General features: G+C 36.6%; 1 protein-coding gene across 4 annotated transcripts in view; it reads left to right on the forward strand.

The window, feature by feature from the left end:
• LOC107586580 (A-kinase anchor protein 6-like) overlaps positions 1 to 25,405 on the forward strand; it is a 148,803-nt gene that overhangs the window by 115,487 nt on the left and 7,911 nt on the right. For all 4 annotated transcript variants that reach the window (XM_016274008.1, XM_016274007.1, XM_016274009.1 and 1 more), the window contains 3 exons: positions 6,187 to 6,333; positions 12,150 to 12,404; positions 23,197 to 23,412. In XM_016274008.1, the coding sequence (XP_016129494.1) occupies positions 6,187 to 6,333; positions 12,150 to 12,404; positions 23,197 to 23,412 (618 nt within the window). The remainder of the gene's footprint in view (positions 1 to 6,186; positions 6,334 to 12,149; positions 12,405 to 23,196; positions 23,413 to 25,405) is intronic.

A 25,405-nucleotide genomic window follows, 5' to 3' on the forward strand; every position in this document is an offset into this window, starting at 1 on the left:
CCATTTGTACACCATCAGTTGGACTGACCAGGCTTTTCTTTGTTCATTGGATTTTTTGAATCCCTCATTACCACTATAGAAACCTGCGTAATGCACAGTCTTTAGCTAGAAGGGGAGGTGAGAGCGAATATTCTGAGTCGTTTTATGCTCCATATTGTTTTGCAGATTGCATGCTATTATGTCGGTGAGAAAGGGAGTCCCACGGGCTGACGTCTATGCGGTATTGTAACTAACATTTTTTTTTCTAATGCTCAACCTTTTCTTGTCGTCGGGAACGATGGCATTGTCTGTGCAATTTGTTGCCACTTGATGCATTTTGACAATGTGAAGTGCATTTGTTGAAGGAACCTCCTGCCAGCCGAGGTCTGGAAAGGCTGGTGGAAACTCTCCTGGGTCCCTCACTGACCCCATCGTGACTGCCCACCTTGTTCTTAACCAGAGAGAAGAGAGCCGGGCGAAGAAAAAAAAAAGAGCTCGACTCAATACGAGCCTTCTATACCAGCTGTAAAATGGCTTATTCTTCTAGTCGCCATGGTGACAATTAACAGTGTTTCAAGGACTTTTGTTCCCGGCCGGTTTGAACAGATTTTTTCCCCTCTTTTTTTTTCGGTGCAAAGTGATTTTTCATGAAGGAGGAAAAGCAGTGTCTACTTTGCATAAACAGTAAGGAATCACATCCAAATGGAGGCTGCGGAACCCCCCCCCCCCCCTCTTTTTTCGGCGCAAAGTGATTTTTCACGACGGAGAAAAAGCAGCGTCTATTATGCATAAACAGTAAGGAATCGCATCCAAATGGAGGCTGCGCGTTTTCTCCTCCTTTTAAAGTAAATATGTAGCTTTTTGCTTCCTGGTCTTTCAAGCCCGGCACTCACACATCTTTGAGAGCTTGGCTGGCGCTCCTCAGCTGTGCTGGGTTTCCATCAATGGGCCTCTTCTGCGCGGTCTTCCTCCCCTCTCCACTGCTTCCTCTGCGCCTCCCTCCCCGAGCAGCCGTCTAGAGCGAATTACAGACATCAAGGATGCTGGCAAGATATGAAAAGGCCTCAAACTGATTAAGTAATTATCAGTTTTCCCAGCTTCATTCAGCTCTGTATCACGAAAGCATATCAAATTCCATATTTTGTACCTCTGAGTCAATTTGTAACTCATCAGCTCCCAGTGTAGGTTTTCATGTGGCTGATGCATATTCAGTTTTTTCTCAAATGGATTCCCTTTCCTTCGTGCTAAACATCTAATACGGCAGCTTCGGTGGATAATCGCAGAAACCCAGAATGGACTTCTTTTTTTTTTTCCGCCCTTCGCAGATTCATTTCAGGGCAAAAGAAAGATGTTATTACTTCCTTTTTGATTTAGGGACAGTGCAGAATCCGTCATCGAGATGAAGGCCCGTCGGGAGGCCCTTCTCATTTTTGCCGCCGCCTGGCTTCTGACGTGTGAACGTTAGCATAAAATGATTTGAATACGCCCCGTCCCTGCCTCAGTTCATGGAGTCTCACTTCTGTTGTCTCAACAAGTTACGGAGCCTGAACAAACTTTTAATTTAATGGATAAGATGAATCTGCGAAACCGCATTAAGTGTGTTCATGTGTGACTGCGTTTTTGCTGACATTTCCAGACTCGCGTTCATTAATATGTGAAATAAATTAAACTTACAAGGGCTTGTTGATATTTCATCTATTTTTCCGCCATCTTTGCTCACTATTGCAGTGCCTTAGTGTTAAATGAGTGTTAGTAAAGCTGCCTGTTTTCATCATGGGATCTCGAGGGACACTGATGTTATACTAATGTTTAGGACTAGTGATGTCCCTAACTGTAAATATTTGACTTCAGCTCATAACTCAAATTATACAACTTGTTGAGGAGAGACATGCTTTTTTCCCTTCTTTTAAATAATCAGAAAGATTTTCATGTGGTGGATGATGAAATGGGTTCAGGACAATGTTTAATGTTGAGATGTGTTTTAATTAATTTGGAAACATGTTAAATATTTGGTGTGTATTTGTACTTTTTTTTTGGCACTTTTTGTAAATAAAAATTAGATGCCATTTTTATTAGGAGTAGAAAGGATTAAAATGAGGAAATACTATAAGTATTTACACAATTGTAAAGATATTTTGCTAAAAGATAAAACTATGACTAACATTTTAAAAAACTAAAAATGAACACTGAGCTTTTAATTGAATCAATAAGTCATATTCACATGATTTTAGCCAATTTTACTATAAATCTGTATGATGTTGCAAGTAATATTTTGTATATGTATGAGTGTTATATAAATGTAATGTCAAAATATGGATGGAATATGTAGTTATGTCAGAATATATGGACAAACTCTGAAGTTACCATGATGTTTATAAACCTTAAAGTGGGTTGTTTGCTATGATTTGATCATTTTCTTCACAATAATGTATTTATAGTAATGAATTTAAAAAAAAAATGTTTGTCAAAAAACTAAAACTATGAATAAAAACAAAAAAGACTGTAAAAATGAACACTATAGGCTTTTCATTTAGTTAGTAAGTCATGTTCACATTTGTCATTAACACAATTTTAGTCAGTTTCACTGTGTATTCTCATTATTATTAACTAGTTGCTTATTAGCATGGCTATTATTAACATATTGGCTGTTTATTAGTGCATATTCCGCATGACCATATTCTACATCCCCAATCCTACCCAATACATAAACTTAACAGCTACCTTACTAACTATTAATAAGCAGCAAATTAGGAGTTTACTGAAGCAAAATTTGTAATTAATGGTTTGTAAATGGCAAGAATTGGACCTTAAAATAAAGTGTGACCCAATAATGTTATTTTTTATTATTAATAAATAAAATAAACCAAAAGGACAAAATGTACTTGGACATAGAAGTGGATGGCTTATTTTGGTTTGATTTTAAAAATGTAGTTTATCTTCTCTACTATAATGAAGTTTAAGTGTGTGCGAGCGTGTCCTGTTGTGCACTGATAACCTGCTTTTAAAAACAAACTTTCATCAGTTTTTGCTCATCAGGGTTAACGGAGCAATGCCAGAATCATGTATTTCCGTCACACCTCCACCTCGGTGGCATCCTTTGGCCCTGGAATATGTTTTTCTTCACCGTCAATTACACAGTTGACTATAAAGTTTTTGAGCCCGAGCTCCTTGGGTTAAGTATGCAAATCACCCTATCTAGGTTGCAACGGTGAAAGTGACTCAAGGGCCAAAAGTCAGCCATGCACGTAGCTAAGGTTAGCATGATGCTTCAACTTCTCATCGCTCCGGCATTCTAATTACTCAGGCTATCTCTTCCCTCCGTCTGCGTTCTCCATCAATAACCTGCCATTTCTTAAACCTATGAGAGGACTTAAAATCAATATTTGCTGTCAACAAACAAATTGTGTAATCCCCTTTACTTTAAAGAGGAGCGTCTTTAGTTTGGCGGCCACTATTAAAAACTGAAAGGGATGAATGATTTAAAAGATGTGTGATACCATCTCCATCAAAACAAACGACAGTGAAAAATGAACGCTGGCCGGATGACAGCGAGGAATGGGGGGAAAAACAGCACATTTAAATATTTAAATGCGCATCCGCCATAATGATAAATGACATCCGAAAACTAGAATCAAGTAGCTATTGATGCAGAAAATGAAATGGTGGGAGAGACAGACAGAGAGAGAGAGGGGAAGGGATGAAGAGAGAAATTAACTGAAAAAAGGTGTCGAATAGCATCACTTTCATCTTTTACTGTATGTTAGTCCAGCTTTCAAACAGAAATGTCACAATTCTGCTCAACTAGTGTCGGAGTGACCTAATACAGTCAGTATCCCGTTAGACGTGAGCTGAAGGGGTGAAAATTGCTATCATACATGCCCACTATCCTCCTGAGGTGACAAATGAGAAGTCACAAGTCTGTGGGAACAAATATAAAGGATTTAGAAGAAAAGAAATTGAAGATTTGATTTGTGTTCATGGTAATGGATGTTACATTACAGTTCTGGATACTATTGATATTCCTTGTTTAATTATATAAATATATAAAACATTTACTTACTTTTCACCTAAATGTTACAATAAAAAAACGCAAAAAAAACTCGAATTGCCGAGCAGACAGGAAGACACTCTACTGTATACTGGACCCATATTTTACACAATTGTGAATTGTTAACCTATATTTGAAATATTTATTCAATATTTTTAAATAGAAAATGTTTCCCATTTGTTTACTTTTCTTTTAAATGCTTAATTAAAATGTTTACTGTAAAATGAAGGTAGGTATTTTTTGATAGGAGAAATGATAAAAATCATACTTTTCAGTAAATTGGATTAAGATTTATTGATATGCACTGCTGTGCAATTAATGCTTGAAAGTGCTAATTAATACTTTTATTCAGCAAGGATGCATTAAATTGAACAAAAGTGAGAGTAACGACTTTTCTAATGTTACAAAAGATTTATATTTTAGATAAATGCTGTTCCTTTGAACTTTCTGTTCATCTAAGGGGCCCTTTACACGACAACGTTTTCAGCCAAAAACGGGAAACGTTTTCTGCGTTTTGCCTGTTCGTTTACACGACAATGGCGTTTTGGGGACTGAAAACGCATATTTTTGAAAACGGGTTTCAAAGTGGAAGTTTTTGAAAACGGCACCGTTGTCGTTTCCGTGTAAACACCCAAAACGGGAATCTTTGAAAACGGGGACGTCATGCGCGTGCGTAGTACGTGTTAGGTATGTAGACATGCGCAGTACGTGTCGGTTTTAAAGGCAAGCGCGAACAAACATACACAACAATGGCTACGTTTACATGCACAATTTTTGGTTTAATCGGACTGAATTCATTCCGATTGAGGAATCTGAATGTAGTGTTTACATGAACGCTAAATAAAGTGATCGGGTTGATGTGCGCGTTTATGTGACAAGCGCCAAATCGGAATTGATTTTTTTTGACATGCGCACACTGCACAAATATAGAGTTTCTCACTGTTTGCACATAATAACCTCTCTCCTACACGGTTTCTTTATTTGTTTTTAACAGCAGAATAAATATGTATCCATGTATCCATGTATCCATATGCATCCAGGAGAGTTTTATAATGACAGGACATGCATTTATACAACATTTTATTCAAAAGGAATTTTCGCCATACGTCATTACGCTATTTTTGCGCAATTGCACATGCGCAGACCTTTCAGTTTCTGAGTTCAATCGGATTGAGTGTTTATATGCACTCTCAATCGTATTAGAAAAGGAATAAACCACCCCCTTCAATCCAATCAAAATTTCATTCCGATCGAGCTCAATCGGATTGGATCTGATTGAGCCGTCAATTCGATTACAAACTGATTATTTGGTTGCATGTAAACGTAGCCAATGGCGGAGTATATAGTACTGTTGTTGCTGCTCAAGAGTTTGCTAACGCTTCTTCAGCAAAGTGTGGATTTACTTCACCAATATTACAACCAACAGCGCAGACGCATCATATACACAACATATAATCGTAACTTCCCTACAGGTACTGTTTACTAACAAGGTGACAGCGCCAACTACTGGCCTGCCATATGTAATACAGCGTTTTTGGTCGTTTTTGTGGATATGTGTAAACACGAATCGTATTGAAAACGTTGTCGTGTATACGTGAAACTTTTTAAAAACATTTCCGTTTTTGACTACACCGTTGTCGTGTAAACGTAGCCTAAGAATCCTGAAAAAAGCTCAAATGTATCCCTGCTTTCAACATTGATAATAATGAGAAATGTTTATGAAATTAGAATGATTTCTGAAGCATCATGTGACACTGAAGACTGGAGTAATGATGCTGAAAATTAGCTTTGCATCACAGGAATGAATTTCATTGTAAGATAAATTAAAATAGAAAAGTGTTATTTTAAACTGTAATAGTATTTCATATTACTGTATTTTTGATCAAATAAATGCAGCCTTGGTGAGCTTAAGAGACATTAAGAGAAAAAACATTTAAAACATTTAAATTTACCAACCCACAACTTTTGTACTAAATATGCAGATCTTCTCTAAAAGGATTGTGTTTTAATTGTACAAAATTAAGCCCAACTATTCAAAGGGCTGAGAAAACACTGTACATATGTGTCTCGTGTCCTTGCTGTAATAAAACAGCAAAGCCTATCCTAAGATTGATATGCATGCTTTTCTTACCCTCTGACTGCTTTATGTGCTTCTGCAGGGGAACAGTGTGGAGATGTCCTTGTGGCTTCCTAGGAAGATGCAGCTTCTGGGCTGGTCTGAATCTCTGAAGAGGAGCGGCACTGAACTTCCTGTGGACTTTGACCAGCGGCTGACGGCCCTCCGCAGCAAATGGGATCAACTCGAGGTTGGTCTCTCTCTGTTCAGCCTACTATATGAACATGTTTTATCAAATACAATAAAGGAGTTACGAAACTCTTGAGTCCTGTTTGGGAAATCGCTATTAAAAACACAGAGCATCACATCAGTCAGGGGTCCCTTTGTGGAAAGAAAGGGCTTCCTGAACAGTCGGCTCACAAAGTCAGCGCTGCTCTGACACAGGTGAGTGTCACACCTTGAGACAGATCTCTCCTTGATCCAGAGTTCCCTGCCGAGATGAGAGGAAACGGGCGGGTTGGGAAGATTTGGAGGAGAAAGAGACGCAGAGAATGCAAGAGAAAGTTGGGAAGGCATTGTCAGAATAAAAATGCTACGAAAATGCATCTTAAAACACTTTTGTTTGAAAGCTTCCTTTACTTCAAATTGAAATATGTCAAAGTTACCCTGTTTTTAGTGCTCTTTTGAACTACCATCAAAATGTATCTCTGCTTTATGTTAACGTTTCTTCTATTTTTAAGCCATTTACTTGTACAAACCACTTCCTTGCTGGATAAGACACAGCTCATTCAGCACGTTTATGCAAAGCAACTTGCATTCATACACTGAAAAAAATACATTTGGTCTAAAAACAATTTTCATTAGTACATTGTTAGTACATTTCAGAAACGATTACAAAGTAACTTTAAGCAACACATTGAATTAAATGAAATTTGAGTGGAATTTTGAAGTAGAAAGACTGAAATAGTAATTTCTCCAATGATCTTTTTTGTAGTTACAAATGTTGAAGAGACTGGGGGGTCAGAAAGATTTTTTAAAGAAAGTATTATTTTATTCAGCAAGGACCATTACATTTATGACATTTATAATGTCAATAAATGATTTCTATTTAAAATAAATGCTGTTCTCTTGAACTTTCTATTCATCAAAGAATCCTGAAAAACAAATGAATCATGGTTTTTCACAAAAATATTAAGCAGCACAACTGTTTGATATCAATAGGAAGTGTTTTTTGAAAAAGCAAATCAGCATATTAAAATGATTTCTGAAGGACCATGTGAGACTGGAGTAATGATGCTGAAATTCAGCTTTACCATCACAAAAATAAATTATATTTCAAAATGTATTAAAATAGAAAAGAGTAATTTTAAATTGTAATAATATTTCACAGTATTACAGTTTCTACTAATCAAATAAATGCAGCCTTGCCGATTTCTTTCAAAAACGTTACTAAAATCTTCACACTATGAGCTCTAATCGAGTCATAGTCAAACTGATCAACCTCCTAAACCAGCTGATGATCATAAATGACAAGCTTCTTACTTTTAGGAGCATTTTTTTTACAATTTTATAACGCGGTGAAGCTCCACAGCTCTTTACAGTGGGATGATGCTAAATAAGTTATCTTCACTAATAAAGAGTAAACGCATACACCCACACTTCACACTATGAGCTCTAATCGAGTCATAGTCAAACTGATCAACCTCCTAAACCAGCTGATGATCATAAATGACAAGCTTCTTACTTTTAGGAGCATTTTTTTTTACAATTTTATAACGCGGTGAAGCTCCACAGCTCTTTACAGTGGGATGATGCTAAATAAGTTATCTTCACTAATAAAGAGTAAACGCATACACCCACGTGGATATGCATCTGCAATGCTCCTCAAGATTGGCATAACAGCCTTGGATCTGAAACATGAATTTTTTCAGAGAGTTTCAAAGTGTCAAACAACTCGCATCTTCCGTCCCTGTCGCAATCAAGCATTAATTAGAATTATCCAGAAGCGGAATATTCAGCGGCAAATGTTCTGACTGGCGTGAGTGGCGTCTCGTTAGGGCGTGTGCGACAGGAATAAAGCGTCAGCGGTGCGGAGAGTTCAGTCTGAGCGCCGCTGCTCCCTGCACCGCGCATTATGCCGTCTCAATTGCATATTAAACAAGCCTATCAAGTCAGCCATTGGCATCTGCTGTGCTGACACAAATTGTGAATTAACTGAAATTGATGTCCCCTGTCGTATATATTTATGGAGACAGACCATTCTCTGAAGTATTCTGCTTATGAAGAATTTATGATTGCAAACTGTTCCCGAACAAAATAAAGTGGCAATAAATTCCTGTTTTTTTGCCGTGTGACCCTCCAAGGTCATTGACTTCACCTCCCACCGAGACATTTGTTACTCAGAGAAAACAATGGCTGGATCTGGATTCCATTGATGCCCGTCAAATCATCTGTATTCAGAAGAGTGGAAAGGACAGCGAAATAAAAGGAGAGAGAGAGAGAGGGATAAACAGCGGCAATAGAGAGATTCTGTTCTCTGTCCATTAAACTGGACTTTTGCAAACTTATGTATCACTTTTCTTCAACATTTCCTCTAAATTAAACAGAATTAAATAGATTGTTTATTTTACTGTAACTTTACTGTATGAATTTTATATAAATTGTGATTAGTATTATGATGTCATTCATTAGGGAGAATAAGTTGCTGAATATAAAATGGGTCTTAATATGTAAATATGGGTAGTTATATCCAAATAGATTTTTTTCCCCCCATAATTTTACATTCATTTTTATGTTATCATCATAGTATATGTCTGCATAATCCATCTTTTTTTTAATTGTTTCCTAAATATTACATTTGTTTCCTTTATATCTGCTGAAGTAATTCAATATGCAGTTTAAATATGTATGAAAAAAATCCTGTTTTTCATTCTATTACCTATTGAAATGCATTAGAATATTATCTAAACTGGTAAAAGGCAACATGATGAAACAGCATGTGCAACCTAAATCTAAAATATTATGTAAACAAAATGTTTAATACTGTTCAAGAGTTTAAGTTTGATAACATTTTTAATGTTTTTGAAAGAAGTCTTTTAGGTTCACCAAGGCTGCATTATTTGATCAAAAATACAGTAAAAGCAGTAATGCTGTGAAATATTATTACAGTTTTAAAGAACTGTTTTCTATTTTAATATATTTTAAAATGTAATTTATTTGTGTCACTCCAGTCTCCAGTGTCACATGATCCTTCAGAAATCATTCTAATCTGCTGAATTGCTGCTCAACAAACATTTCTTATTATTATGAGTTTTGAAAATGGTTGTGCTGCTTCATATTTTTGTAGCAAATGTGATATGTTGTTTTCAGGATTTTTTTTTTTCATAAAAAGAAAGTTCATTACATTATAAATGTCTTAATTGTCAGTTTTTAACTATTTAATTCATTCTTACTAAATAAAAGTGTTAATTTCTTTTGGAAAAACAAGAGCCTAAATCCATAGGGTGCAATTTTATCCTTCAGGAACTGATTTAATGGTAAAAAGTGTCATAAGAAGGGTAGTTCGAGGGGTTAAAAAGAGGAATTGGTGCTGTCAGTTTAAAAGGAAAGTAGTAGTAGGAAGGTTATCAAATTTTAATGATTTTTTTAAATAAATGTCATGTTGACTTGAACTGTGTGTATCTCTTTAAACTAAAGACAAGCATTTCACTCTGTTTTGTGTCAAAAGCAGCACTTTTTCACGCACTAATGTCTCATAAAATCATTATGAGATCTGATTTTGCCTCAGTCAGCCCAGCAGAAAACCTCAACATTTGTTTTCGGCCAGAAGAACCCATTTTCACATTAAAGCTAAAATGTCCAGCCTTCTGTTTTCTTTGCTATTAACACTGTGCTGACAGGAGAGGAACACAGATGTGTTAATAAAGGCCGATCATGGGGACGAGAGGCTCAGGCCAGAGGCGTGCAGCCAAACCCTGAGAACTTAATTGATGCTGCATGCTGAAATAGTCACTTCATTGCTGCGTCATAATCACATCTGTTTCCATTCCAGCTTCTCAACACACGGATCACATAAAGGAAAGGACAATTACAGCAGCCAGTGTGTGTATTAATTGGATAATGGTGTGTATTGTGCTTGCAATTGCCATCTCAGTATACAAGGTTCAACCTGTCTCTAAAAAGTGCGATTGCCAGGCTGGTGGGCATACACACAAACAAACAGAGGGGCACAAACACACACACACACACACACACACACACACGCACAGGCAGACTGCAGCTCAGCATGGTTCTCGCTTCTCTTGCTGTCAGTCTGGGAAAATTGTTCAGCGGAGCCCATTTCTAAAATCATTGGTGTGTTTTTTGCAGCTGATTGTTTGCTATTCAACAAACATTTGAATGTTGCTCTAAAATGCCACTTTGTGCGATGAGATTTTAACCCTTTCAGTCTCATCAGCTGAAACCTGTTATCAGACACTTCAGGCGCGCAGCAGCCGTGTGGAAACGGCAGTCATCACCACATCTCACTTTTTAATTAAACACAAATAACAGGGGTTAATCACTATGTGTAAAGCAGTTCCATACATTTAAGTTAGCCTGATGTATGAATGCATTTGGTCTTTAATGTGTTTGTATGTTTTGTGGATCCACATTTATAAATATTTATCATAGTTTAAATTTGTTTGTGAAAGACCATAGGAAAAACAATGGACCTCAAAGTCATGAATATGAAAATGTGACTGTGACTTCTATAAAAACTTACTAGTTGTAAGCACTCCCCACTTTCATTTTATTATTTTATTCTATTCTATTTTATTTTTAATTTCAATTAATATTTGATGTTATATTTTATTTTTTGTGTTAAGTTTTGTTGTCACACTTCGCGGAAGGCAAGGAGCGAGGAACGAGGAAACACAGAGATAATGTCAATTCACAGTCTTTAATGATCACACGGGGAATGTAGGAGACACTGGAACACAAGGAATGACGTTTGGAACCGACAAACACTGACTGAAAGGACTAGGGCTTTTAAACAGGATAATTGGGGGAAGAACTAGACACACCTGGAATCAAATTAACACAATCAACGGGAGACAGAAACTGGGTCACAGGGAGCAAAAACACACACGGACAGGTCCATAACCCTGACATAATGCCCCCTCCCGGAAGGTGCATCCTCGCACTGTAGAAACAACATGGGGAGGGGAATGGGTGGGAACTTGGAAGGAGGTTCCGGAGGAGGACGGATATCCAGGAGGAGGCCGGCAGACAGAGACCAGGGGGGCGACGAAGGAGGGAGGAGCCAGGGAGGAGACAGGAGGGACCCGGAGCAGGAGGAGCTCCGCAGGACCCAGGCCACAGCGGCCCACGGTGGAGCCGGCGGTGGGAGGAGCCATGGAGGAGGGATGGCCGGAGCAGGTGGAGGAGGAGCAATGGTCCTCGAGAGCTTTGTCTCCCTGCTCCAGCAGGAGGAGGAGGAATTCGGGGGGAGTGAAGGGATCCATGGGGACACAACGGAAAGAAAAACACTGGGAGAAAAACGGAAACAAAACGGAGGGTACAAACGGAGGTAACTGTTTAGGTCGGTTCTTCTGTCAAAATTCACTCGGAGCACGGAACGAGGAAACACGGAGATAACTTCAATTCACAGTCTTTAATGATCACACAGGGAACATAGTTATATTTGATGGAATATTTGATGTTATATTTTATTTTATTTTTTTGTGTTGTTAAGTTTTGTTGTTTTCTAAATTTTTATTTTATATTGTTTCATATTTAATTGTATTACTTTTTTGCTTTATTGTTTTTATTTTATTTTTTATTATTTATTTTTTGTGTAATATTTTATATTTAAATAATATTAAATATTGTATTGTATTTTTGTATCATAGCAATGCCATGCTGTTCTTTAAAGATCCCTAGAAGATGAGCCTGAATCTACACTATTTTCACCAAAATGCCATTTTCATGACAGTTGGTGTTACTATAGTAAAACTATGGTAAATTGAGATATTCTGTCCATGTTTGTGTTTATAGACTCTTGTCTTTGTGTTTGTGTCCAATCAGAAAACCCTGGCGGAGCATGTGGAGCCCAGTGTGGGCCAGCGGAGTCAGCGAGAACTTCTGTCTCCAGACACCAATAGGATGGTGACTCAGCTGGAGAGCCGGATAAAGGAGTTAAAGAGCTGGCTGAGAGAAACCGAGCTCTTCATCTTTAATCTGAATCTCAGACCAGAAGCACAAAAATATGAGAGCGGCACTCAAGACGCTGATGACCCACAACATGACCCGCAGGCCACCAAACAGCTGCAGCACTTCAAGGTGAGTATGAGTATGAAGAGCTGCATGTCTGTCTGGAGTTTTCTATCTAGAGTTTGTCATCTTAGCAAATGCAATGGACTGTTGGCCTGTTTTACCACATGTTCAGATCACTGTTAGCAGATACTGCTAGTGGGGGGGGGGAAGAGTGCATTTTTTGTTTTTTTGCTTTTTGACGTTGCTTTGCAAAAAGAATGTAATGCTCTCAGCTCCGTTTTACACATTTTACCGTTTTTACATCTGTTCAACAGAATGGCATAATTGCATGATCTGAAAATTCCGCAGCCATCGGAAATCGGCTTCAGCCATTGAAAAGCCAGCCACTGGTCAGCCACTACTTATCAGTAACTAGCATAACACCTGTAAGCCTGCAGCTGTTCATTAGCCATCATAAACTGTGCTAACACTTTGCATTTTCAGTGCAGCTTTCACTAAACCATAATACACGCTTAAACTAGAGTACATGACGGCATCAGGTCAGGTAGTCTGAGTGTTTAGCATATACACAGAAATGAAACTGCTTAGTCAAACTGCAGAGCGCTCTCTAAAAATAACCTGCTTCACTTGAGCCGTGCTCCTTTAATAAATACTGGGCAAAAAGCACACATCAAATCCCCTGACTGAAAATCTATATGAAATAATTATTTGAGTTAAAATCCTGAGAAACAGCTTGGAGTATTAATCAAGACGTGTCAAAACACAGGTAGCGGAGCTGATTACATCCACCTGCTGAGTGACAAACATAAGTGAGGAAAAGCTCTAAATATACACAGGGCTAAATGATGAGGAGGGGAAATAAGGCTGGCTTTCTCTTTTGATCAAATGACACGCAGCCCAAAAGGCTCACATTGATTTCTCAGGGGAAGTCTGGAGAAAATAATAATACGATGATTGGAAATATTGGTAAGTGTGATTTATATATCATTAAAAGGGATGAGCGTTTAGGAAGAGAAAGGAGAATGATTACATGTATCTAGTCCTTTTCGGACCACTTTTGAAGCGTGAATTGGCTAACTGGCGTGACGTGGCGTGATCACAGAGCGGCTGAAAGGCATCAGCGGGAGAGCTGAGATCTACACCTCTCTACATCTCACCAGCGTTCACAGTGCAGCTGAACTTAAACACAGCATCAAATGGCTTTTGCAGCCTGTTTTACTTCTGTAATCTGACATCTTTTTGTAAAATAGTGTATTTAATGTGAAATAATGTGAGGCGGAACTTGATTTTATAGTTTGGATCGTGGAAGGTGTGTGAATACCTTTCATCATAGAAAAAGTAACAATCTAGTTTTATTATAAATAATAATAATAATAAAAAATTATTGTAATAATAATTATTATTATTATTTTAAATAATTATTAATAATACTTATAATAATAATAATTAGTAGTAGTAGTATTACATATATATATTATTATTGTCTATAAATAATAATAATATTTATAGAGATTATAATTAAATAATATTTATTTATTTAAAAACTAATCTCTATATATTATAAAATATAACTAATAATAAAAATATTAACAACAACACTAATAATAATCATAAACATAATAATAATTGTTATTATGATTGTTATTTATGGATTGTTATTTAAATGAATAGTATTAATTTGTATTGTAATAAGAATCTCTATCAATAATAATGGCAAAAAATATTAACAACAACAATCATTATTATTATCATTATTTATAGATTATTATTATTATTATTGTCTATAAATAATAATAATTATTTATAGAAATTGTTATAAATAAATAATATTTATGTATTTTAACAATAATCTCTATAATAGTCTATACATAATAATGAAAACATTAACAACAACAATAATACGGTAATAATCATAAAATATTAACAATTATTATTATTATTATTATAGATTATTATTATTTAAATTAATAGTATTTATTTTAATAATAATCTCTATAAATAATCTATACAAAAATATTAAAATATTAACAACAACAACAACAGCAACATTAATATTAGCATTTATTATTATTATTATTATTATTGAACTTTACATTTGCAGAAATAAATGTGCACGTCTGCATATGCATGTGAAAACTAAACATACAAAAATTGAAAGAAGTAATTGTAGCCATTTTTGTATACGTTACATTTTTTTGTGCATGTGAGAAAATCAACAATTTTTTTTATATTTTTGAGTGTAATGGCTCTGAATATTTGTCATATTAAAGTAACATTGTATTAAACCACTTACACTCATGGTTGTATGTGTGACAGTGATTTTACTGTAGTTAAGGAGCTGTTAGTCATTGTAACGTTTTGCTGTGATTGTTCACTGACATGTTATTTGTGTGCTAGTGATAGTTGTTTACTATGTCAGAAAGGGTCAGTGGTTTGAGATTAGGATAGGATTGAGAAGCGTTTAGGATAATTTCATCCCCTATTATTGCAGTTTAATTGAACCTCAGTTTTGGCAGGTGAAGAGTTTATCCATTTTCTGTGTTGTGTAAAATCTCACGGCTGGAGCTGCTGGAATGTGTGTCTGTTCAGTGCAGATCCCTGATGCCAATAAAAGCCTGAAATATGTGTAAAAGGAGAGATAGTGAGACACTTCGTTATGAGTAACAGGTATGGTCACCCTTTAAAATGTCATCATAAAAATGTCCATCTTCCCCTGAATAAAAAGCATTAAGTTCTTTACTTGCTAGGGGGGTGTGGAGTCGTCTAAAATTAGACTCTATTGTATCTTAACCTTCTCTGGTCAGACGGTTCAGAGTGGTTGGCTGCCAATTTCACTTCTTTCATTAATAACTGTCTTTCCTTTAATAGTGTGCCTTCATGATATTAAAACCCCAGGGTTGGACATTTCCTGTCAGGGAGAGGAGAGATGACGGGAACCGCATGCCAACTTCAGTCATTAGTTAACAATTGTTTTACTTACAGAACCTGTTGTATCCTGAGCTGGAAATCTGAAGATTTGTTATCTCTATAAATAGAAGCTCTGTTTCAAAACCTAGTGAGCTTCCTACCTAGACGGAATTTAAGGCGTCAGGAATGTTATGCTTTCTTATATCTGATATACAGATGCATCTCAATAAATTAGAATGTCGTGGAAAAGTTCATTTATTTCAGTAATTCAACTCAAATTGTGAAACTCGTGTATTAAATAAATTCAATGCACACAGACTGAAGTAGTTTAAGTCTTTGGTTCTTTTAATTGTGATGATTTTGGCTCACATTTAACAAAACCCCACCAATTCACTATCTCAACAAATTAGTATACTTCGACCATTTTGAAGGCTCAGGAAACCTTTGCAGGTGTTGCATGTCACCATATTCTAATTTGTTGAGATAGTGAATTAGTGGGTTTTTGTTAAATGTGAGCCAAAGTCATCACAATTAAAAGAACCAAAGACTTAAACTACTTCAGTCTGTGTGCATTGAATTTATTTAATTCACGAGTTTCACAATTTGAGTTGAATTACTGAAATAAATGAACTTTTCCACGACATTCTAATTTATTGAGATGCACCTGTATTTATAAGGTGACTTTTTACTACCGTTCTAAAGAAAAGAAATTAGTACTTTTATTCAGCAAGACAGCATTAAATTAATCAAAACTGACACATTTTTAACGTTACAGAAGATTTCTATTACAAATAAATACTGTTATTTTGAACTTATTATCATCAAAGGATCCTGAACAAAAATGCATCAGTTTCCACTAAAATATTAAGCAGCACAACTGTTTTCAACATTGATAATAATAAGAAAGCAGCAAATCAGCCTATTAGAATGGTTTCTGAAGGATCGTGTGACACTGAAGACTGGAGTAATGATGCTGAAAATTCAGCATCGCATCACAGGAATAAATTATGTTTTATAATATATTAAAATAGAAAACAGTTATTTTAAATTGTAATATTTAATAATATTGAAATAATTAGTGCTGTCAAACGATTAATCGCGATTTATCGCATCCAAAATAAAAGTTTTTGTTTACATAATGTATGTATGTGTACTGTGTATATTTATTATGTATATATAAATACACACACATGCATCTATATATTTTTGGAAAAAAAATATGTTTATATATTAAATATGTATTTATAATATAAATTATATAAATACAGACATGTAAATACATGTAAATATATACTGTATGTGTGTGTATTTATATATATATACATAATACATATACACAGTGCACAAACATGTATTATGTGAATGTGATGCTTTTATTTTGGATGCGATTAATCGTGATTAATCGTTTGACAGCACTAGAAATAATATAAATGCAGCCTTGATGAGCATAAAAAAATGCTTACCCACATACCCCATCTATCTATCTAAAATTTAGTTACAAATTGATTGATACACTTTTTGTGTATATATTTTATGGTGTGAACAATATTGTCTATGAGGTGAAAATCATCAATCTAATAGATTTTAAAAAATGATCACATAAAAAAAAAATCACATGATTTGGGGTATTATTCGTTTCTGTAGCATAAACATTGTGGAATTTATATGCTGAAGTTTGTATATAGTATTGAGCCATAGGCATAGTCGATGTAGGAAACGCCACTAATACCCATAGCCTACTAGACCATCTTCTTTGTCTTAGCTATTGTCATCTTTTTCAAAGATCGCTGTGTCATTTCGAGCAGCACCGGGAGCCTTTCAAAACACCTCCGACTCCAAACCACGTTCCCATTAAAGGAATTTCACGGGAGAATTAGACTAAATGGAAGCCAGACTGAATATGTGCGGCAAGCAGCGTTCGAGTCCATCTCCACGTCTCTCCCCAGGACCTTTGATCAGCTCGCCGCAGCGTGGGGCCCCGGGGCCTCATCCTCTGGGTCCCGTCCGGCTGATTGAATGTGACGGCGCAGATATAATATCAATACTTTCTCCATGATTAGGAATAAGGAACTCCTGTTCTTTGGCAAGTGCTAACCGCATTAAGTCAGTTCTGGGACAGGCGCGCGAGAGCGCCAAACGCAGAGTTAGCGTCTCATCAGCGAGTAATGGGGAGCAGACAGGTGACAGGCCTGTTCATTACACACACACACACACTTGCACGCATAGTCGTATTTTTCATTATATGTCCATGCCGCTTGCTTTCATTTACAGGCGCTAATGAGAAAATGTCCCCATTGATGGCAATGTTATCACTTTGCTGCCATTTGTTTGCCTTAGCGCGTCTGCTGTTCGTAACACATTAGTCTCATTTCGAAAACACTGTCAGTTTTTTGTCTTAAAGGGGAAAAATAATTAAAAATAAGCTTTCTTTAACGACAAGCTTTATGGAAGGTCACCGACAGCCCGACTCAAACCAATGCATTTCAGACTCGGCTAATTCAGACGTATTTGAAATAACAAGCACGTCAAGCAGAATGCAAAACAGGATCCTTCATTTTCCTGTATTATATGACTAGCATCAGTCTGCTGACATCGAATTTCGGTTGGTTAGGTTTGCTTTTATTGTCTATCCGCTCACTGCGGTACGATTTCTCTCTATTAGCGCGTCGCGGGAACGAGGCCTCGACTGACAGCCGTTGATGAAACTCAAGCCGCTCGGAGCCGAGGGGGAACAAATGGCCGACATGAATTCGTTATACTCATTTGCGATAACAAGTGCTTGTGGTTTTAATTGACTTAATCAACAAATAGAATTAATCAGAGATTTCTAATTAATGGTAATTGATTGAATATCCACTGGGTCACTGTCAGAGCTCCGTCGCCGTGTCCTTGCCGTCACTGTAGGGGATTTGGGGCCCCGCTCCTCAATCTCACCGAGATTAATTGAAAATGTTAAAATTGCTGCAGCTGTAAAGAGCGAGATGAAGTGTGCGCTCGTTTTCCCGCCGGAGAACGAGAAACAAATACCCCCGAAAACGAAAGAGCAGAGCCTGGCCTCTGGCTTTTTTTCTAATCCTCCGGAAAGCACGTCAGCGCCGGTGCACGCGTCATTTAAACTCTTCTCGCACGGAAAAAAAATGTCAGAATATCATAAGGCTTAGATTTTAATGAAATTAAGTGGGAGGGAGAGATGGGGAATTGGAGTTTAAAGGCTCTAGGCTGCGTCTGGATGGAGGCACGGTCTGTTCTCATTTTGTGCTGAATAAAGAGATAAGCAGTTTTTTGGAGGAACACTCTTGGGAGGTCTGTGTAATACACATGCATCTTCACGGCTCGGCTCTCCGCCTCAGGTGTGATTACAGACTCTGATAGCGAGAGACCTGTAGATTAATACTGTACACCAGATGGATTTAGCCACACGATAACAGCCAGGGGAGTGAGACGAGAGAGAATAGTCGTCCTGCCGTTCTGGAGATTGTGTTAGTGCCTAAGAACGACGCCAGGCGGCAGATCCGCTGATAGCTTTATTAAAAAGCACCTGATAGATGATGGGTCCGCAATCTCGTCTGTTCTTACAGTTTTTATGTTTTGTTTCTCAGAATACTCCCCAGAGGCCGTTTTATGTGAAGTGGACTTCCAAAAATTCAGGATTATTGTAGTTTGGAATTTTTTATATAGATTTTTATTTCTTTTGGTTTCACTCCATCATTGTTCGTTTCGGTTTATGTAGTTTTATTAAATTTAATGTTGTACTTTCTAGGCTGCCAAAGTCCATGTGCTAATTTGTATTATTAATTACATTTCTTTGCTAAATTTAGTGTTATTGCTGTCTAGTGACATTTTTATTTGTAATGCAGGTTGGTTGTAAAATGTTATATTATATCATGCATCAAAAACGAAAACTAGATCATTACATTATAGTTAATTATATTCTGATTTACTTTTGTTACTACTGCATGAAAATATATTTTTGATTAGTCTTTTTTTTTCCAACTTATGTTCCAAGTCATTCAGTTTCCATTTTAGTTTTTGTTGCTGATCATTTGAAAAAGCAATTCATCTGCAAGGTTTGTAGTTTACTGGTCTAATTGTTGGTTATTTAAAGTTGCTCAATACATTTATTAGAGTATTTACAGTCACCGTTGTGCATGTTCTGCATTTTACAGTGGCTTTGAATGCAAATACGAATTCAATTCGTATTCAGTCAGAAATACAGCAATATTTGACATATAGTAAGAGTTTTGAGTTGTAAACTGTTTTAATGTGTGAAGCAGCTCAGATCATTGGTTTTGAGAAAATTTGATGAGAAATGTTTGCATTCATATGTGACCCTGGAGCACAAAACCAGTCTTAAGTCGCAATAGCCAAAAATACATTGTATGGGTCAAAATTATTGATTTTTCTTTTATGCCAAAAATCATTAGGATATTAAGTAAAGATCATGTTCCATAAAGATACTTTATGGAATTAAATTAATGGAATTAAATTTCCTACTGTAAATATATTAAAACTTAATTTTTGATTAGTAATATGCATTGCTAAGAACTGAACATTTGGACAACTTTAAAGGCGATTTTCTCAATATTTTGATTTTTTTGCACCCTCAGATTCCAGATTTTCAAATAGTTGTATCTCGGCCAAATATTGTCCTATCCTAACAAACCATACACCAATGGAAAGCTTATTTATCCAGGGTCACATATGAAGATGTCTGCACATTACTGAGATGTGTTGTGAAACTGGAAACTCCGTTTTGTCTCATTGCTTTCTAGGAGAAACAATCGAGACACTTCTGATTCATTTGTGATTTTTCTTTCACAATAAGCTGTTCTGTCTCTGGGTGTTTTGATATCTGACTGAGGCACTAGGGCCCACTGGCCCCCTGCCAGCGTTTCAGTCTCAGTGCTGGTTTGTGTGTCTGAAATGGAGTCATTGTGTGGACTCACATACTGGAGGAAAAACAGCTTACTCACTGCACTGTGTGTTTGGAAAAGCTTTTTAGCAAATATTGGCGCACTATACTGCACTGTTCCTCTTCCTCAATAAGACCCAATCAGTTTATAAGACCCAGTAATGCAGAAACAGCATCATATTTCTGGTGATTTGGATGCCTGAAACCTCATTGTGCAATGATGTAGTCTAATGTTTTGTGCTCATGTTTTTAATCCGAGGGCACCTGATTGAACATTGTCACCTGTATTTTATTGACATATCTGAAGGGTGAAGTTATAGTTTAGAGACCGAGTCATTTCATCCCCATGTCCCCTTTAATTAGTCTTTTAAAACCTTTTTTCAGTAAAAATATCTAAAAGTCCTTAAAACTAGATAAATAATTCACTTTATATGATATGAAGACATGTTTTCATAGATTGTCTGTTTTATAGGAGTATATTTTTTCTTACTGCACTGGCAGGTTTTTGCACTTAACTTGTTTATACTTAAAACATGTCCTAAAAATCTGCCAGTGTCGTAAGACAAAATACACTCGTATTAAAGAGACAATCTATAAAAACAAGTCTTAATATTTTATGCAGTGCTGCTTCTCAAATAAATTGATCTTGTTTTAAGAATTTGTAGATGTTTTAGCTGGAAAATAAGACAAACTACTCTGTCCAGTCTATTACCATGTGGTGAAGTCTTTCTAACATGCAGTGGGAGAATAATATTGCCTATTTCACCTAGCTTTCCTGTTTTTTGTGCTTGCATCAGAAGCTGAGACTACAGGCGGAACGACATCTACAAGTCTAACTTTGACTGAGACGAGCTATTTTACCATCAAATATTTACATGTGTCTTTAAGAGACCAGGCCACTACATTTCCCAGACACCGTACACCATTAAAAAAAAAGTGTCCATTTGAGTGCCAGTTTTCCATCACCTCCCACGTTTCTGTCTGTCAGAGTTTCAACTCTATCAGCGCGTTCGCTCCTCGGCCTCCTCTCCTTGCATTTTACAGTCTCATTACCTGTTTAAAAGACACGGGAGAGGGAAATATGCTAAAACAGAGGAGCCGAGCACTCCAGGAAAAATAAAATCCAATTTAAATGTAATGGTGAAATGTAATGGTGTTTAATATTTATTGAAAAACGTACAGAAAATGTAAGGCGGTGCTTTTCGGGGCTGGCGGGATTTGCATAAATTGTTCTCTGAATGTTTTCGTCCCTTAATGCACATGGAGTAGCGCCGTCTCTTCGCAAAGCTGCCGCTGCATATTTTGGTGCAGGTGAGAGAGTGTCAGAATACCTTCAGCCCCTCCAAAATGTGTGTATGTGGTCTGTGCACCGGCGTGGTCGTCTTTGGGAGAGTCTATATGCTCTGGCGGTTTCATTAAACAAGTGTCATAGCTGGACACTGAAGCATGGGAGTGCAGCTTTGCCCTTTAAATATTTAATTCTGTCGTGTTTATGGGGAGAGAGGGATGTGATTTACACGCTCCTGACAGGCTGAATTGTTGTGGAGACCTCATCAAGCACACATGAGTCTCTCTTTCTCTCTCAGTGTCATTCTATCTGTCTCTCTCTCTTCATTCACTATGTTCATTCATGCCACAGAAACTCTGAGTGGCTCTGTGAGTTCACATGCATGGCTAGCAATAAACCCTATGTTGCAGTTGTGGCAAATGGTGGAGAATAGTTCATTGAAAGATATTTTTATAGACTGCTATATTTTTTGTAGCTCAGTGTTTTTGTGTAGCAAAGGGTTTTTGCACCAACAGGTGTAGTGTGATTCTCACTATTTTTGTTACTTTGCATTGTGTATAAGACCTTATAAGAAGAGTCTTATGTAAATGTGTTCTAGAAATGCTTTAGAACATCTCTCTCCATTGTTCAAGTAACTCTGGAGAGTCTGATTCATTTTATTGATTCGTTTCATTTTAATCAGTTTGTTTGATTCTTTTTAATAAAAGTCAGTAATGTTTTCAGAAGTCCCTGAGTGACATTTTGTAAGTATTCTGTAATAATAAAAAAATATTTTTTAAATTGAATTTCTGCGTCATTCGTTCCAAACAGAATTTAAAGCAAAATGTAAAAAAGCTTCCACAAACTAATCTGATTCGTTATAGCAAATTGTTCAATTTGAACTGTTCATGTCAATGAACCAGCTCCAAAAAAATGATTCACTGATTCATTTGCATCATTAATTATCAATTAATGCACAGCATTAATTTTGTCTTTTTGTAGCAATTTACTGTACTTTAATTTTGTCTTTTGTAGCAAAAGTTACTTTTATAAATTTTTTTCTTTTGTATTCATTTCTATCAGTTTTTAGTTTCATTTTATTTGTATACTGTACATCTTTATCTTTTTTCTATTTTTTATTAATTTATATCACTGTTTTTAGATTTATTATTTATTTCCTTTATACATCTTTCGATAAATGTTTTTTTGTATTCATTTCTATCAATGTTTTAGATATATTATTTAGGTTTTTAATACAGTTTTTTATCAATTGTTTTTTTTTTGCATTCATGTCTATCAATTATTGTGTTTTTAGTTTTATTATTAAGGTTTGTTTTATAAAAATTATTGCTATATTAATTTATATCATTTAGAGTGTTTCATAGTCTCATTTATTTTTTTAAACAGCTTTTCATAAATGTTTTTATTTTCATTTCTATCAGTGTTTTAGTTCAATTTAGTTTTTTGTAATACAGCTTTTAATCAATATTTTTTAAATTCCTTTCTGTCATTTAGAATGTTTAGTTTTATTATTTTGGTTTGTTCTTGGCTGTAGTTTTAACTTCTTTACATTATCAGTAGCTTGTATGTTCACAAACTGCAGTTTCAAAGTTAAGCTTTTAGAGTTAAGTCAAAGTTAAGCTTTCTTTCATCAAATTCTCTGGCATTAACACATGAACCCTGCCCTTAACCTGATGACAGGGATGTTAAACCCTGTTTACTAACACAGTCTATGAGTGCATGAGAGGACTGACCTGCTCCTGTCTCTGCAGGCTCTGTGTATGGAGGTGCGGGGCAGACGGAAGGGCATTTCCTCCGTGCTGAGGCTCTGTCAGAGGCTGCTGGACGGGCCTGAACAGCAGAGCTCAGAGGCAGAGCGCCAGTCGCTGCAGCTGCTGCAGGTCAACCTGGAGAGACGTTGGGAAGCCATCGTCATGCAGGTCCTTCAGTGGCAGACCAGACTGAAACGCTCACTGGGCAGAGACCAGGTCACATATGCTTTACACTACAGTTACAAGTAAACAAGATAACATACGTGGTGAATATAAACAGGGTGGTGCATGCACAGGTAGTGCCGTCTCGATATCCACACTATGGACGGTTTAATTGTGTTTGTGGTGGAGTTGCTAGAATGCATACTGTGACTAGAATGCATACTGTGTATTGTATATGGTTTTTTAAAAAGTAGTTGTGTGCTCTGTTTGCATTATTTATCATCTAATTCACTAAAGGAATTATGCAAATCGGTGCAAACAAGCTCAAAAAATACTATTTGCATGATGCAATTTCCCGTCTTGCAAATACACACAAACACCTCCTTTAATTAAACAAAATTGTTTGCCTCCTATTTTCCATAATGCTAAAAAATGTGCAGTCTATAAGTAAATTGTGTAATTTAAATATGTATGGTACAGTGCTATAACAGTGCAGATAGTGTAAATTGCTGAATGTAATGACTGAAAAATAGTTTGACCAATAGTGTGGAGGGATTGTACATAATCAACCAATTATGGCATGCGAGAAGGTGGGATCCACAGAGAACGGTCAAAGTCATGCAATTGCACATACTGTATGTATGTATGAGAGCATGTCAATAGAAAAACAAACCCAGACATTTTTGGCAATTTAGAAAAAACAGGATGTATATTCATCCTAAGGTAGTATGCTGTGTTATTGACACATAGTCCTTACTATGTTAGATAGTGGGCATCCATCATGTCCTTAATGCAGTTATTTTGCAGTATTTTGTATAAAAATGTCTTAATCTTTGACAATACATTTAAATACTGTATCAGTAAGGAGACTCCTTCCTAATGCAATTATAATTCTGAAAATCAACGTTCTATTTTATTGAACCCATTGAATTGGCTTTTTGAAGATCTCCTTACATGTTGCTATGCTCAAAGAAAGCTGTCCAGAACCATTTGTTAAGCAGAAATACACTAGTTCCAATAATATAGTGCAGCGCCGCTGTAACAGTGCAATAAGAATGATGTATAAGGCAGGGAAAGTGGCCACATATTATTCTTGAATACACATAGTAAGAGGACAGTGGCTAGATGCGCTCCCCAGATACTCACTGTACTGTGAACTCAATCGATTACAGACGCTGCCAGAAATAACTGACTGTTCTTAATGTATATTGAGTAACCAATAGCAATGAAATAGCTCGATCCTGTGTCCCCATCCTGCACTGAAAGGGAGGAAGTAGTCTCTTAAAGGACATAACATGTGCACATACCGTGTTCACTGCCGTATAAAAAGACTTCCCATCCTGAAAACGGAACCCTTAACTAGTCTCTTATTGTATGTGTGGGACCGTTACAGTGCGTGTTAAACGGGGGAGTGGGCCGAGGGCTAGACTTCGCCTTTTGTCATGCAGATGTTGTGCATTCCTGCATGGCAGCAGCAGGGCTCTGGGGAGGCTGCGTGCTTCACGCAGAAAAGCCCAGCAACCTGTTTGTGAGCGTCCACTCACTTACACGGGGAAGACAAATTACTCGCCCCTCGCTCAGCTTGACCTTGCGGGGCTGAAGTGCAATTTCACTTTTTGCGGGCGCAGAAGAAAGGAAAAGAAAAATAATAGGGAGAGTTTGTTTTTGTGAATACAGTACACTTTGTGAGATGATGAAATAGCTGACTGTTGAATGCTTCAGGAGTCCTTGCTCACAACAAGTCTGGTGTCTGAAAAAAAATCCAATCGTTACTCTTTCATTTTTAGGAGGATTTTTTTTTAAGAATATCATGAATTCTGTTTGAAGGTCAACGAAAGACATAATGGTTTTTAAGTTAACTTTCACCTGCTCTTAAGGGAGTGGTAAACCAGTGAAAGAGTGACTGTTAAAAGGAAAAAGGTTTCAGAAGAGCTTTAATTGACACTGTCAAGTTATTACATGATTTCACTCTCAAGCTGAATAGTGTAGCAGACACAATGCCCGCTATTCAGTCAAAAATCTCAGGCCATACTAGACAGTCTTGTTT

The sequence above is a fragment of the Sinocyclocheilus grahami genome, unplaced genomic scaffold (assembly GCF_001515645.1).
Source record: "Sinocyclocheilus grahami isolate Dianchi unplaced genomic scaffold, SAMN03320097.WGS_v1.1 scaffold84.1, whole genome shotgun sequence".
Lineage (NCBI taxonomy): Eukaryota > Metazoa > Chordata > Actinopteri > Cypriniformes > Cyprinidae > Sinocyclocheilus > Sinocyclocheilus grahami.